Genomic DNA, 17,241 nt, shown 5'->3' on the forward strand with positions numbered 1-17,241 from the left:
GCTATTTCTGAACAAAGGGGATCCCAAAGAAGCTTTTACAACAATTTGTGCCATAATAGCACAAGCTGTTTGTAAATAATTTCAGTGAGAAACCTAAAATTGTGAAAAATGTAAAGTTTTTTTTTTTTTTTTTTGCTCGCATTTGGCGGTGAAATGGTGGAATAAAATATACCAAAATGTGCCTAGATCAATACTTTGGGTTGTCTTCTAACAAAAAATATATACATGTCAAGGGATATTCAGGTATTCCTGACAGATATCAGGGTTCCAATGTAACTAGCGCTAATTTTGAAAAAAAGTGGTTTGGAAATAGCGAAGTGCTACTTGTATTTATGGCCCTATAACTTGCAAAAAAAGTAAAGAACATGTAAACATTGGGTATTTCTAAACTCAGGACAAAATTTAGAAACTATTTAGCATGGGTGTTTTTTGGTGATTGTAGATGTGTAACAGATTTTGGGGGTCAAAGTTAGAAAAAGTGTGTTTTTTTCCATTTTTTCCTCATATTTTATTATTTTTTTCGTAGTAAATTATAAGACATGATGAAAATAATGGTATCTTTACCATTTTTTTTTAATTGATCGCATTTGACAGTGAAATGGTTGCATGAAATATATCAAAATGGGCCTAAATCAATACTTTGGGTTGTCTACTAAAAAAATATATATACATGTGAAGGGATATTCAGGGATTCCTGACAGATATCAGGGTTACAATGTAACTATCACTAATTTTGAAAATAAATGGTTTGGAAATTGCAAAGTGCTACTTGTACTTATTGCCCTATAACTTGCAAAAAAAGCAAAGAGCATGTAAACATTGGGTATTTCTAAACTCAGGACAAAATTTAGAAACTATTTAGCATGGGTGTTTTTTGGTGATTGTAGATGTGTAACAGATTTTGGGGGTCAAAGTTAGAAAAAGTGTGTTTTTTTCCATTTTTTCCTCATATTTTATTATTTTTTTCGTAGTAAATTATAAGACATGATGAAAATAATGGTATCTTTAGAAAGTCCATTTAATGGCGAGAAAAACGGTATATAATATGTGTGGGTACAGTAAATGAGTAAGAGGAAAATTACAGCTAAACACAAACACCACAGAAATGTAAAAATAGCCATTGTCATTAAGGGTAAGAAAATTGAAAAATGGTCCGGTCATTAAGGGGTTAAAGGGTTAAAGAAAAAAAAAAAAAAAAAGCATATTTACATATGCTGTGTTTAGGATCCCCCCTTAGCCCCCAACCTCCCTGATCCCCCCAAAACAGCTCTCTAAGCCTCCCCCTCTGCCTTATTGGGGGCCATCTTGGGTACTGGTAGCTGTCTGCCAGTACCCAGTTTGCACACAAACAAATGTTTATTTTTTTTTATCTTTTTCTGTAGTGTAGCTTCCCCCCCCCACCCCCCCACGGACCAACCCCCACCACATAAATGACACCTAAAGTTTTTTTTTTTACATTCTAGGTCCCACTTTTATTTTGTTTTGGGACACATTTTCTCCAACATTGGTGTGTCCGGTCCACGGCGTCATCCTTACTTGTGGGATATCTCTTCCCCAACAGGAAATGGCAAAGAGTCCCAGCAAAGCTGGCCATATAGTCCCTCCTAGGCTCCGCCCACCCCAGTCATTCTCTTTGCCGTTGCACAGGCAACATCTCCACGGAGATGGTTAAGAGTTTTTTGGTGTTTAAATGTAGTTTTTTATTCTTCTATCAAGTGTTTGTTATTTTAAAATAGTGCTGGTATGTACTATTTACTCTGAAACAGAAAAGGATGAAGATTTCTGTTTGTCAGAGGAAGATGATTTTAGCAGACAGTAACTAAAATCGATTGCTGTTTCCACATAGGACTGTTGAGATGAAGTAACTTCAGTTGGGGGAAGCAGTTAGCAGACTTTTCTGCTTAAGGTATGACTAGCCATATTTCTAACAAGACGATGTAATGCTGGAAGGCTGTCATTTCCCCTCATGGGGACCGGTAAGCCATTTTCTTAGTCAAACAAACAGAATAAAGGGCTTAATATGGGCTAAAAAAACTGGTAGACATTTTTATGGGCTAAATCGATTGCTTTATTTGGGCATTTTATTCATATTTATGCTGACAATTTGCATTTATAAACTTGGGGAACGTTTATTAAACGGCAGGCACTATGTTAGACACCTTTTCCAGTCAGGGGGCCTTCCTAGTTGTAGACTGAGCCTCATTTTCGCGCCATTACTGCGCAGTTGTTTTTTGAGTGCAGGGCATGCAGATGCATGTGTGAGGATCTGAAATTTGCTGGAAAAGCTTCTAGAAGGCGTCAATTGGTATCGTATTCCCCTCTGGGCTTGGTTGGATCTCAGCAAAGGCTATAGCTGGGACTGTATAGGGGTTAAATCTGTAAACGGCTCCGGTTCCGTTATTTTAAGGGTTAAAGCTTGAAATTTGGTGTGCAATACTATTAATGCTTTAAGACACTGTGGTGAAATTTTGGTAATTTTTGAACAATTCCTTCATACTTTTTCACATATTCAGTAATAAAGTGTTTTCTGTTTAAAATTTAAAGAGACAGTAACGGTTTTGTTTTAAAACGTTTTTTGTGCTTTGTTGACAAGTTTAAGCCTGTTTAACATGTCTGTGCCTTCAGATAAGCTATGTTCTATATGTATGAAAGCCAATGTGTCTCCCCATTTAAATTTATGTGATAATTGTGCCATAGCGTCCAAACAAAGTAAGGACAGTACTGCCACAGATAATGAAATTGCCCAAGATGATTCCTCAGATGAGGGGAGTAAACATGATACTACATCATCTCCTACTGTGTCTACACCAGTTTTGCCCACACAGCAGGCCCCTAGTACATCTAGTGCGCCAATTCTTATTACCATGCAACAATTAACGGTTGTAATGGATAGCTCCATAGCAAATATTTTATCCAAAATGCCTACTTATCAGAGAAAGCGCGATTGCTCTGTTTTAAACACTGAAGAGCAGGAGGGCGCTGATGATAATTGTTCTGTCATACCCTCACACCAATCTGAAGGGGCCATGAGGGAGGTTTTGTCAGATGGAGAAATTTCAGATTCAGGAAAAATTTCTCAACAAGCTGAACCTGATGTTGTGACATTTAAATTTAAATTAGAACATCTCCGCGCACTGCTTAAGGAGGTGTTATCTACTCTGGATGATTGTGACAACTTGGTCATTCCAGAGAAATTATGCAAGATGGACAAGTTCCTAGAGGTTCCGGTGCACCCCGACGCTTTTCCTATACCCAAGCGGGTGGCGGACATAGTAAATAAGGAGTGGGAAAAGCCCGGCATACCTTTTGTTCCCCCCCCTATATTTAAGAAATTATTTCCTATGGTCGACCCCAGAAAGGACTTATGGCAGACAGTCCCTAATGTCGAGGAGGCAGTTTCTACTCTAAACAAATGCACTACTATTCCTATCAAAGATAGATGTGCTTTCAAAGATCCTATGGATAAAAAATTGGAAGGTTTGCTTAAAAAGATTTTTGTACAGCAAGGTTACCTTCTACAACCCATTTCGTGCATTGTTCCTATCACTACAGCAGCGTGGTTCTGGTTCGAGGAACTAGAAAAGTCGCTCAGTAGAGAGACTCCATATGAGGAGGTTATGGACAGAGTTCACGCACTTAAATTGGCTAACTCTTTTATTTTAGATGCCGCTTTGCAATTAGCTAGATTAGCGGCGAAAAATTCAGGGTTTGCTATCGTGGCGCGCAGAGCGCTTTGGCTAAAGTCTTGGTCAGCGGATGTGTCATCAAAGACAAAATTGCTTAACATCCCTTTCAAAGGTAAAACTCTATTTGGACCAGAATTGAAAGAGATTATTTCAGACATCACTGGGGGAAAGGGCCACGCCCTTCCACAAGATAGGCCTTTCAAGGCCAAAAATAAGTCTAATTTTCGTTCCTTTCGCAATTTCAGGAACGGACCGGCCTCTAATTCTGCATCCTCTAAGCAAGAGGGTAATGCCTCACAACCCAAACCAGCCTGGAAACCGATGCAAGGCTGGAACAAGGGTAAGCAGGCCAAGAAGCCTGCCGCTGCTAACAAAACAGCATGAAGGAGTAGCCCCCGATCCGGGACCGGATCTAGTGGGGGGCAGACTCTCTCTCTTTGCTCAGGCTTGGGCAAGAGATGTTCAGGATCCCTGGGCGCTAGAAATAGTTTCTCAAGATTATCTCCTGGAATTCAAGGAACTACCCCCAAGGGGAAGGTTCCACGTGTCTCACTTATCCTCAAACCAAATAAAGAGACAGGCGTTCTTACATTGTGTAGAAGACCTGTTAAAGATGGGAGTGATACACCCAGTTCCAATAAAGGAACAAGGAATGGGATTTTATTCCAATCTGTTCGTAGTTCCCAAAAAAGAGGGAACTTTCAGACCAATTTTGGATTTGAAGATCCTAAACAAATTTCTCAGGGTACCATCGTTCAAGATGGAAACCATTCGAACGATTCTACCCACTATCCAGGAAAGTCAATTTATGACTACCGTGGATCTAAAGGATGTATACCTACATATTCCTATCCACAAAGAACATCATCAGTTCCTAAGGTTCACTTTTCTGGACAAGCATTACCAGTTTGTGGCCCTCCCATTCGGGTTAGCCACTGCTCCAAGGATTTTCACAAAGGTGCTAGGGTCCCTTCTAGCGGTTCTAAGACCGAGGGGCATTGCAGTAGTACCTTACTTGGACGACATTCTAATACAAGCGTCGTCCCTGTCAAAAGCAAAGGCTCATACAGACATCGTTCTGGCCTTTCTCAGATCACACGGATGGAAGGTGAACATAGAAAAAAGTTCTCTGTCTCCGTCGACAAGAGTTCCCTTCTTGGGAACAATAATAGATTCCTTAGAAATGAGGATTTTTCTGACAGAGGTCAGAAAATCAAAACTTCTAAGCTCTTGTCAAGTTCTTCATTCTGTTCCTCGTCCTTCCATAGCGCAGTGCATGGAAGTAGTAGGGTTGATGGTTGCAGCAATGGACATAGTTCCTTTTGCACGAATTCATCTAAGACCATTACAACTGTGCATGCTCAAACAGTGGAATGGGGACTATACAGACTTGTCTCCAATGATTCAAGTGGATCAGAAGACCAGAGATTCACTCCGTTGGTGGCTGACCCTGGACCATCTGTCCCAGGGAATGAGCTTCCGCAGACCAGAGTGGGTCATTGTCACGACCGACGCCAATCTAGTGGGCTGGGGTGCGGTCTGGGAATCCCTGAAAGCTCAGGGTCTATGGTCTCGGGAAGAGTCTCTTCTCCCGATAAACATTCTGGAACTGAGAGCGATATTCAATGCTCTCAGGGCTTGGCCTCAACTAGCAAAGGCCAGATTCATAAGGTTCCAATCAGACAACATGACGACCGTTGCGTATATCAATCATCAGGGGGGAACAAGGAGTTCCCTGGCGATGAAAGAAGTGACCAAAATAATTCAATGGGCGGAGGATCACTCCTGCCACCTGTCTGCGATCCACATCCCAGGTGTGGAAAACTGGGAGGCGGATTTTCTGAGTCGTCAGACATTCCATCCGGGGGAGTGGGAACTCCACCCGGAGATCTTTGCCCAAATAACTCAATTATGGGGCATTCCAGACATGGATCTGATGGCGTCTCGTCAGAACTTCAAGGTTCCTTGCTACGGGTCCAGATCCAGGGATCCCAAGGCGACTCTAGTAGATGCACTAGTAGCACCTTGGACCTTCAACCTAGCTTATGTATTTCCACCGTTTCCTCTCATTCCCAGGCTGGTAGCCAGGATCAATCAGGAGAGGGCCTCGGTGATCTTGATAGCTCCTGCGTGGCCACGCAGGACTTGGTATGCAGACCTGGTGAATATGTCATTGGTTCCACCATGGAAGCTACCTTTGAGACAGGACCTTCTTGTTCAGGGTCCATTCGAACATCCAAATCTGGTCTCCCTCCAGCTGACGGCTTGGAGATTGAACGCTTGATTCTATCGAAGCGTGGGTTTTCAGATTCTGTGATAGATACTCTGGTTCAGGCCAGAAAAACGGTAACTAGAAAGATTTACCATAAAATATGGAAAAGATATCTGTTGGTGTGAATCCAAAGGATTCCCATGGAATAAGATAAAAATTCCTAAGATTCTCTCCTTTCTACAAGAAGGTTTGGAGAAAGGATTATCTGCAAGTTCTCTAAAGGTACAGATCTCTGCTTTATCTGTCTTACTACACAAAAGACTGGCAGCTGTGCCAGATGTTCAAGCATTTGTTCAGGCTCTGGTTAGGATCAAGCCTGTTTACAGACCTTTGACTCCTCCCTGGAGTCTAAATCTAGTTCTTTCAGTTCTTCAAGGGGTTCCGTTTGAACCTTTACATTCCATAGATATTAAGTTACTATCTTGGAAAGTTTTGTTTTTGGTTGCAATTTCTTCTGCTAGAAGAGTTTCAGAGTTATCTGCCCTGCAGTGTTCTCCGCCCTATCTGGTGTTCCACGCAGATAAGGTGGTTTTGCGTACTAAGCCTGGTTTTCTTCCTAAGGTTGTTTCTAACAAAAATATTAACCAGGAGATAGTTGTACCTTCTTTATGTCCGAATCCAGTTTCAAAGAAGGAACGTGCTCTAAAATTCTATTTAGAGGCTACAAAAGATTTCAGACAAACATCTTCCTTGTTTGTTGTTTATTCTGGTAAAAGAAGAGGTCAAAAAGCGACTTCTACCTCTCTTTCCTTTTGGCTTAAAAGCATCATCCGATTGGCTTATGAGACTGCCGGACGGCAGCCTCCTGAAAGAATCACAGCTCACTCCACTAGGGCTGTGGCTTCCACATGGGCCTTCAAGAACGAGGCTTCTGTTGACCAGATATGTAAGGCAGCGACTTGGTCTTCACTGCACACTTTTGCCAAATTTTACAAATTTGATACTTTTGCTTCTTCGGAGGCTATTTTTGGGAGAAAGGTTTTGCAAGCTGTGGTGCCTTCCGTTTAGGTAACCTGATTTGCTCCCTCCCTTCATCCGTGTCCTAAAGCTTTGGTATTGGTTCCCACAAGTAAGGATGACGCCGTGGACCGGACACACCAATGTTGGAGAAAACAGAATTTATGCTTACCTGATAAATTACTTTCTCCAACGGTGTGTCCGGTCCACGGCCCGCCCTGGTTTTTTAATCAGGTCTGATGAATTATTTTCTCTAACTACAGTCACCACGGTACCATATGGTTTCTCCTATATATATATATATTTCCTCCTGTCCGTCGGTCGAATGACTGGGGTGGGCGGAGCCTAGGAGGGACTATATGGCCAGCTTTGCTGGGACTCTTTGCCATTTCCTGTTGGGGAAGAGATATCCCACAAGTAAGGATGACGCCGTGGACCGGACACACCGTTGGAGAAAGTAATTTATCAGGTAAGCATAAATTCTGTTTTTCTGTAGTGTAGCGGTTCCCACCAGCTCCCTCCCCGTGCACGCGCCCGCCCCCTCGTGCACGTGCGCGTGCCCGCGCGCGCCCCCGGACTCCCCCGCCCACGATCCCGCCCCCCTCCACATGACCAGGGCCATCGATGGCCGCCACCCACCTCCCACACCGGCTCCCACCCACCAACGATACCGGCCATCGATGTCCGGTGCAGAGAGGGCCACAGAGTGGCTCTCTCTGCATCGGATGGCCGTAGAAGGTTATTGCAGGATGCCTCCATATCGAGGCATCACTGCAATAACCGGAAAGCAGCTGGAAGCGAGCAGGATCGCTTCCAGCTGCTTTCCACACCGAGGACGTGCAGGGTACGTTCTCAGGCGTTAACTGCCTTTTTTCTGAGGACGTACCCTGCACGTCCTCGGTCATTAAGGGGTTAAAAAAAAAACAAAAAAAAAACTTTTATTTTAGTACTGGCAGACTTTCTGCCAGTACTTAAGATGGCGGGGACAATTGTGGGGTGGGAGAGGGAAGGGAGCTGTTTGGGAGGGATCAGGGGGTGGGATGTGTCAGGTGGGGGAGGCTGATATCTACACTAAAGCTAAAATTAACCCTGCAAGCTCCCTACAAACTACCTAATTAACCCCTTCACTGCTAGCCATAATACACGTGTGATGCGCAGCAGCGTTTAGCGACTTTCTTATTACCAAAAAGCAACGCCAAAGTCATATATGTCTGCTATTTCTGAACAAAGGACATCCCAGAGAAGCATTTACAACCATTTGTACCATAATTGCACAAGCTGTTTGTAAATAATTTCAGTGAGAAACCTAAAATTGTGAAAAAATTAACGTTTTTTTTTAATTTGATCGCATTTGGCGGTGAAATGGTGGCATGAAATATACCAAAATGGGCCTAGATCAATACTTGGGGTTGTCTACTACACTACACTAAAGCTAAAATTAACCCTAGAAGCTCCCTACATGCTCCCTAATTAACCCCTTCACTGCTGGGCATAATACACGTATTGTGCGCAGTGGCATTTAGCAGCCTTCTAATTACCAAAAAGCAAAGCCAAAGCCATATATGTCTGCTATTTCTGAACAAAGGGGATCCCAGAGAAGCATTTACAACCATTTATGCTATAATTGCATAAGTTGTTAGTAAATAATTTCAGTGAGAAACCTAAAGTTTGTGAAAAAATTTGTGAAAAAGTGAACAATTTTTTTTATTTGATCGCATTTGGCGGTGAAATGGTGGCATGAAATATACCAAAATGGGCCTAGATCAATACTTTGGGATGTCTTCTAAAAAAAAATATATACATGTCAATGGATATTCAGGGATTCCTGAAAGATATTAGTGTTCCAATGTAACTAGCGCTAATTTTGAAAAAAACAGAATTTATGTTTACCTGATAAATTTCTTTCTCCAACGGTGTGTCCGGTCCACGGCGTCATCCTTACTTGTGGGATATTCTCTTCCCCAACAGGAAATGGCAAAGAGCCCAGCAAAGCTGGTCACATGATCCCTCCTAGGCTCCGCCTACCCCAGTCATTCGACCGACGTTAAGGAGGAATATTTGCATAGGAGAAACCATATGGTACCGTGGTGACTGTAGTTAAAGAAAATAAAATATCAGACCTGATTAAAAAAACCAGGGCGGGCCGTGGACCGGACACACCGTTGGAGAAAGAAATTTATCAGGTAAACATAAATTCTGTTTTCTCCAACATAGGTGTGTCCGGTCCACGGCGTCATCCTTACTTGTGGGAACCAATACCAAAGCTTTAGGACACGGATGAAGGGAGGGAGCAAATCAGGTCACCTAAATGGAAGGCACCACGGCTTGCAAAACCTTTCTCCCAAAAATAGCCTCAGAAGAAGCAAAAGTATCAAACTTGTAAAATTTGGTAAAAGTGTGCAGTGAAGACCAAGTCGCTGCCCTACATATCTGATCAACAGAAGCCTCGTTCTTGAAGGCCCATGTGGAAGCCACAGCCCTAGTGGAATGAGCTATGATTCTTTCGGGAGGCTGCCGTCCGGCAGTCTCGTAAGCCAATCTGATGATGCTTTTAATCCAAAAAGAGAGAGAGGTAGAAGTTGCTTTTTGACCTCTCCTTTTACCTGAATAAACAACAAACAAGGAAGATGTTTGTCTAAAATCCTTTGTAGCATCTAAATAGAATTTTAGAGCGCGAACAACATCCAAATTGTGCAACAAACGTTCCTTCTTTGAAACTGGTTTTGGACACAGAGAAGGTACGATAATCTCCTGGTTAATGTTTTTGTTAGAAACAACTTTTGGAAGAAAACCAGGTTTAGTACGTAAAACCACCTTATCTGCATGGAACACCAGATAAGGAGGAGAACACTGCAGAGCAGATAATTCTGAGACTCTTCTAGCAGAAGAAATCGCAACTAAAAACAAAACTTTCCAAGATAATAACTTAATATCAACGGAATGTAAGGGTTCAAACGGAACCCCCTGAAGAACTGAAAGAACTAAATTGAGACTCCAAGGAGGAGTCAAAGGTTTGTAAACAGGCTTGATTCTAACCAGAGCCTGAACAAAGGCTTGAACATCTGGCACAGCTGCCAGCTTTTTGTGAAGTAATACCGACAAGGCAGAAATCTGTCCCTTCAGGGAACTAGCAGATAATCCCTTGTCCAATCCTTCTTGAAGGAAGGATAGAATCCTAGGAATCTTAACCTTGTCCCAAGGGAATCCTTTAGATTCACACCAACAGATATATTTTTTCCAAATTTTGTGGTAAATCTTTCTAGTCACAGGCTTTCTGGCCTGAACAAGAGTATCGATAACAGAATCTGAGAATCCTCGCTTCGATAAAATCAAGCGTTCAATCTCCAAGCAGTCAGCTGGAGTGAAACCAGATTCGGATGTTCGAACGGACCCTGAACAAGAAGGTCTCGTCTCAAAGGTAGCTTCCAAGGTGGAGCCGATGACATATTCACCAGATCTGCATACCAAGTCCTGCGTGGCCACGCAGGAGCTATCAAGATCACCGACGCCCTCTCCTGCTTGATCCTGGCTATCAGCCTGGGGATGAGAGGAAATGGCGGGAACACATAAGCTAGTTTGAAGGTCCAAGGTGCTACTAGTGCATCCACTAGAGCCGCCTTGGGATCCCTGGATCTGGCCCCGTAGCAAGGAACTTTGAAGTTCTGACGAGAGGCCATCAGATCCATGTCTGGAATGCCCCACAGGTGAGTGACTTGGGCAAAGATTTCCGGATGGAGTTCCCACTCCCCCGGATGCAATGTCTGCCGACTCAGAAAATCCGCTTCCCAATTTTCCACTCCTGGGATGTGGATAGCAGACAGGTGGCAGGAGTGAGACTCCGCCCAAAGAATAATTTTGGTTACTTCTTCCATCGCTAGGGAACTCCTTGTTCCCCCCTGATGGTTGATGTACGCAACAGTCGTCATGTTGTCTGATTGAAACCGTATGAACCTGGTCCTCGCAAGCTGGGGCCAGGCCTGGAGAGCATTGAATATCGCTCTCAGTTCCAGAATATTTATCGGTAGAAGAGATTCTTCTCGAGACCAAAGACCCTGAGCTTTCAGGGATCCCCAGACCGCGCCCCAGCCTATCAGACTGGCGTCGGTCGTGACAATGACCCACTCTGGTCTGTGGAACATCATCCCTTGAGACAGATTGTCCAGGGACAGCCACCAACGGAGTGAGTCTCTGGTCCTCTGATTTACTTGTATCTTCGGAGACAAGTCTGTATAGTCCCCATTCCACTGACTGAGCATGCACAGTTGTAATGGTCTTAGATGAATGCGCGCAAAAGGAACTATGTCCATCGCCGCCACCATCAAACCGATCACTTCCATGCACTGAGCTATGGAAGGAAGAGGAACGGAATGAAGTATCCGACAAGAGTCCAGAAGCTTTGTTTTTCTGGCCTCTGTTAGAAAGATCCTCATTTCTAAGGAGTCTATAATTGTTCCCAAGAAGGGAACCCTTGTTGACGGGGATAGAGAACTCTTTTCCACGTTCACTTTCCAGCCGTGAGATCTGAGAAAGGCCAGGACAATGTCCGTGTGAGCCTTTGCTTGAGGAAGGGACGACGCTTGAATCAGAATGTCGTCCAGGTAAGGTACTACTGCAATGCCCCTTGGTCTTAGCACCGCTAGAAGGGACCCTAGTACCTTTGTGAAAATCCTTGGAGCAGTGGCTAATCCGAAAGGAAGCGCCACGAACTGGTAATGTTTGTCCAGGAATGCAAACCTTAGGAACCGATGATGTTCCTTGTGGATAGGAATATGTAGATACGCATCCTTTAAATCCACCGTGGTCATGAATTGACCTTCCTGGATGGAAGGAAGGATAGTTCGAATGGTTTCCATCTTGAACGATGGGACCTTGAGAAATTTGTTTAAGATCTTGAGATCTAGGATTGGTCTGAACGTTCCCTCTTTTTTGGGAACTATGAACAGATTGGAGTAGAACCCCATCCCTTGTTCTCTTAATGGAACAGGATGAATCACTCCCATTTTTAACAGGTCTTCTACACAATGTAAGAACGCCTGTCTTTTTATGTGGTCTGAAGACAACTGCGACCTGTGGAACCTCCCCCTTGGGGGAAGTCCCTTGAATTCCAGAAGATAACCCTGGGAGACTATTTCTAGCGCCCAAGGATCCAGAACATCTCTTGCCCAAGCCTGAGCGAAGAGAGAGAGTCTGCCCCCCACCAGATCCGGTCCCGGATCGGGGGCCAATATTTCATGCTGTCTTGGTAGCAGTGGCAGGTTTCTTGGCCTGCTTTCCCTTGTTCCAGCCTTGCATTGGTCTCCAAGCTGGCTTGGCCTGAGAAGTATTACCCTCTTGCTTAGAGGACGTAGCACCTTGGGCTGGTCCGTTTTTACGAAAGGGACGAAAATTAGGTCTATTTTTTGCCTTGAAAGGCCGATCCTGAGGAAGGGCGTGGCCCTTACCCCCAGTGATATCAGAGATAATCTCTTTCAAGTCAGGACCAAACAACGTTTTCCCCTTGAAAGGAATGTTTAGTAGCTTGTTCTTGGAAGACGCATCAGCCGACCAAGATTTCAACCAAAGCGCTCTGCGCGCCACAATAGCAAACCCAGAGTTCTTAGCCGCTAACTTAGCCAATTGCAAAGAGGCGTCTAGAGTGAAAGAATTAGCCAATTTGAGAGCATTGATTTCACATTTATTTAAATGAATAGGAATTCTGGCTTCCCTACATTCAGAACACAGTCTATCTGGTAGTTCAGACATGTTAAACAGGCATAAACTTGATCAGAAAGTACAAAAAACGTTTTAAAATAAAACCGTTACTGTCACTTTAAATTTTAAACTGAACACACTTTATTACTGCAATTGCGAAAAAACATGAAGGAATTGTTCAAAATTCACCAAATTTTCACCACAGCGTCTTAAAGCCTTGAAAATATTGCACACCAATTTTGGAAGCTTTAACCCTTAAAATAACGGAACCGGAGCCGTTTTAAGCTATAAACCCCTTTACAGTCCCTGGTATCTGCTTTGCTGAGACCCAACCAAACCCAAAGGGGAATACGATACCAAATGACGCCTTCAGAAGTCTTTTATAAGTATCAGAGCTCCTCTCACATGCGACTGCATGCCATGCCTCTCAAAAACAAGTGCGCAACACCGGCGCGAAAATGAGACTCTGCCTATGCTTGGGGAAAGCCCCTAAAGAATAAGGTGTCTAAAACAGTGCCTGCCGATATTATTATATCAAAATACCCAGATAAAATGATTCCTCAAGGCTAAATATGTGTTAATAATCAATCGATTTAGCCCAGAAAAAGTCTACAGTTTAAATAAGCCCTTGTGAAGCCCTTATTTACAATCGTAATAAACATGGCTTACCGGATCCCATAGGGAAAATGACAGCTTCCAGCATTACATCGTCTTGTTAGAATGTGTCATACCTCAAGCAGCAAGAGACTGCAAACTGTTCCCCCAACTGAAGTTAATTGCTCTCAACAGTCCTGTGTGGAACAGCCATGGATTTTAGTTACGGTTGCTAAAATCATTTTCCTCATACAAACAGAATTCTTCATCTCTTTTCTGTTTCTGAGTAAATAGTACGTACCAGCACTATTTGAAAATAACAAACTCTTGATTGAATAATGAAAAACTACAGTTAAACACTAAAAAACTCTAAGCCATCTCCGTGGAGATGTTGCCTGTACAACGGCAAAGAGAATGACTGGGGTAGGCGGAGCCTAGGAGGGATCATGTGACCAGCTTTGCTGGGCTCTTTGCCATTTCCTGTTGGGGAAGAGAATATCCCACAAGTAAGGATGACGCCGTGGACCGGACACACCTATGTTGGAGAAAAGTGGTTTTGAAATAGCAAAGTGCTACTTGTACTTATTGCCCTATAACTTGCAAAAAAAGCAAAGAACGTGTAAACATTGGGTATTTCTAAACTCAGGACAAAATTTAGAAACTATTTAGCATGGGTGTTTTTTGGTGGTTGTAGATGTGTAACAGATTTTGGGGGTCAAAGTTAGAAAAAGTGTGTTTTTTCCATTTTTTCCTCATATTTTATAATGTTTTTTTATAGTAAATTATAAGATATGATGAAAATAATGGTATCTTTAGAAAGTCCATTTAATGGTGAGAAAAACGGTATATAATATGTGTGGGTACAGTAAATGAGTAAGAGGAAAATTACAGCTAAACACAAACACCGCAAAAATGTAAAAATAGCCTTGGTCCCAAACGGACAGAAAATGGAAAAGTGCTGCGGTCATTAAGGGGTTAATGGTATGAAAATTGAAAAATGGTCACTAAGGGGTTAATATTCTCAATAGCCAAACTCCATTTGCCTTATTTGGAGGAGCCTAGGATTTAGTCCACAGACAACAAGGCTCATCACAGTCATAAAGTTAGCTTTATCAGCAGCTGCAGAGCAAGTTACTAATCAGGGATCTATGTAGCAGAGTTAGCATTGATAAGTCAGCAGCGTGCATTCTAAGTTCTGATAAATAGAAATTTGCTACATTTTCAGAGTCAAATTACATGAAAAAGGATCTGAATAAATACTTAAAATATGTATTATAAATTTGTTTCATTACAATTTACTTCCATTATTAATTTGTACTTTAAAAGGCACCATCTCCTACTGAGCATGTGCAAGAGTTCACAATGTATACAAATTGCAGTATAATTTTGAAATTTGCCAGAAAAAAATCATTTAAAATTCAGTGTAAGTGATATTGCATTGTCTCTTTATTTTGCGCTTGCTGATTATGCAATTGTTCTGTGTTTAAAGAGACCATATACCCTAATTTGTTCCCAATAATTCTTTTTCACTTCATGATATATACATAAACTAATGGTATAGATTGAAGATATATAATATGCATGGGTTTCTCACTGAAAATCTGAGCAGCATCTAAAACTGCAAAACAGCTCAACACGGGGAAGGAAATGGCTCAGCAGTGAAAGGGTTAATATGCATCAGACATGTACAGTGGTTGTCCCAGCAACTGATTCATTGTGGTGGTGAATGCTTATCCTGGGAGAGCATGTGGGTGGGCTCATAGCTGTTCTGTGGGAGGAGTCAGTGTGGGGAAATATGTGGTCCATTGGTGGAACTTGGTGATCCAGGTGCATAAGTGGGTGTGAAGAAATAGCTGTGGGAGTGTCTGTTTTCTCTCTTCTCTTCGTTGCAATGGAGGTGCAACCTAAAAGATTGAAGTGGTTTTGCATCCCCCTCCACCCCCTAAGAAACTCCTTTGTCTGCGTGCTGTACGTCATTTGTTTTCAAATTTGAGGCCATACTTTTCATTAGAAAACAATAGACACTGATTATTAAGTGGTTTCCATTAGCTTTGCATGGAGAGAATCTGACAGTAGTTTTCCAGCCTATCAGAAAGCACTTGGCTGGAGTTTTGGACATTTCTAATTCAACAGTTTTGGCCTTTTGAAAATCCAATTTGATTGTTTCACGCTTTAATAAGCAAAATCCAGAATTATTCTGAAATCCAGACTTTTTCAAAATGACCAATTTTCCCTGCCAGTAAGTTAGTCTTGTCTGTCTGCATCTTTGGTTAAGTTTTTATGTTCTAAAATGCAAACATTTGTCTATATTTATGCAACCAAAAACTAATTTCTTCCTGATTACAGCACTGTGCTATCTTTCTGAGGGTACTATGTTAACAAAAGTGTTAAAATGTATATAAAACTACCTTTACCGTACATGTATAAGCTGTATTATGATATGTAAATATTGCCTAAATAACATTAGATATTGTATACTTGGTCCCATCCCCTCTCCAAGCAGTCCCATTCTACAGATGCAAATATACAAATATTCCTTGTCCGGTCTTAAACAGTTTGTAAAAAGGGGTTTGTACCTAAACTTGCAAAGATGTAATTACAAGTCCCTTTTGTTCATGGCTGCATGATTTGCCTCCTTAGAACATTTGCTCAGCCACTTGGAACAAGCTAAAGGGATGCCCCCTACAAGTCACTGTGACGGAACATATTTTGATGGAGATATTGTAAATGTGGCCTCAGAGCAGGCTGTGATCAGCACAGAGCCCAACGTCAACCTACATCTGAAAAAGAAACCAAGGCGAGGGCGTAAAACGAAAGCTCCAAAAGGAGATATACCTCTAGTGATTGTTGAAGACGATAGCCCATCAGGTAAGACCAGTACCATAATAGAGATGTGTGGTCGGCACAAATGTACCCCTGTATATCTAGGTTTTATGCCTCTCTGAAGGGAAGTAAAACAACCTGTTTTTACATTTACATATCGGTCAAGTGTGAAAACATTCTGTATACATTAACACCTTGTTTGCCGTAATTTGTTTACTTTGGCCACCACCACCACTTGTTTTGGAGGAGCCACGCCAGATTTGTTACTGAACTAGTCAAGGCTTCTCACGGTCATTATGTTTGCAAAACTAGCATTTTTTTTTAATGTTAATTTTTTTCACATATCTTTATTGAGGTTTACAATAGTTACAATAATACAGTAAACATTATTAAGGTGACTGTGAAGTTCAAATCAATAATAAGACAATATGGTCTAATTACAATACAGAACATAAATAATTTTGTAACACTCAACATAAGATTTTGTTCAGCAAAAGAATAAACCGGTTTATTGAGGGTTCTGAGACAAATGTCCCTTTAATAATATGGGTCTTGTTCTATTTTCGAATGATTGAGCCCTCTTTTTAGAAATGCAACATAGCTGATATTTTAGTTCTCCTTGTCTCTCACGTGCAGAACACAATTCTATTCTGTACAATCCAGTCTTCTCATCAGAGCGAGTGGCTGAAATTATCACAGAGATCCCCCCAGATGATGTCCCCCTGTCCAATGATCCAGAGGACAAATTTGTGGAACTCATGTTGGGGAAGCTCCCTAATACCAGTAACAGCTTGACATCTGTGACCAAGTAAGAACCATTTCTGTTATGTGAAAATGTTAGTGCTATTTATATGTGTATAAGGATCTTAAAGGAATAGTCGAGTCAAAATTAAACTTCATTCAGACAGAGCTTGCAATTCTAAGCAACTTTCTTATTTACTCCCATTATTAATTTTTCTTTGTTATCTTGGTACATTTATTATATAAATGTAGCCACCAATCAGCAAGTGCTACCCAGGTGCTGAACCAAAAACGGTCCAGCTACTAAGCTTACAATCAAATAAAAATACCAAGAGAACAAAGAAAAATTGATAATACGAGTAAATTAGAAAATTGCTTAAAATTGCATGCTCTATATGAATCATTAAAGAAAAAAAATGGGTTTAGTGTCCTTTTAAGATAAAATATAATAGTTTTGAGCTCTGTATTTCAGTAACC

General features: G+C 41.9%; 1 protein-coding gene across 1 annotated transcript in view; it reads left to right on the forward strand.

The window, feature by feature from the left end:
• Positions 1-17,241, forward strand: part of PRDM15 (PR/SET domain 15) — a 236,901-nt gene that overhangs the window by 47,739 nt on the left and 171,921 nt on the right. The window contains exons 8-9 of the mRNA XM_053705902.1: positions 15,841-16,068; positions 16,660-16,831. Coding sequence (XP_053561877.1) covers positions 15,841-16,068; positions 16,660-16,831 — 400 coding nt within the window. The remainder of the gene's footprint in view (positions 1-15,840; positions 16,069-16,659; positions 16,832-17,241) is intronic.

Source organism: Bombina bombina, chromosome 3, assembly GCF_027579735.1.
Source record: "Bombina bombina isolate aBomBom1 chromosome 3, aBomBom1.pri, whole genome shotgun sequence".
NCBI lineage: Eukaryota > Metazoa > Chordata > Amphibia > Anura > Bombinatoridae > Bombina > Bombina bombina.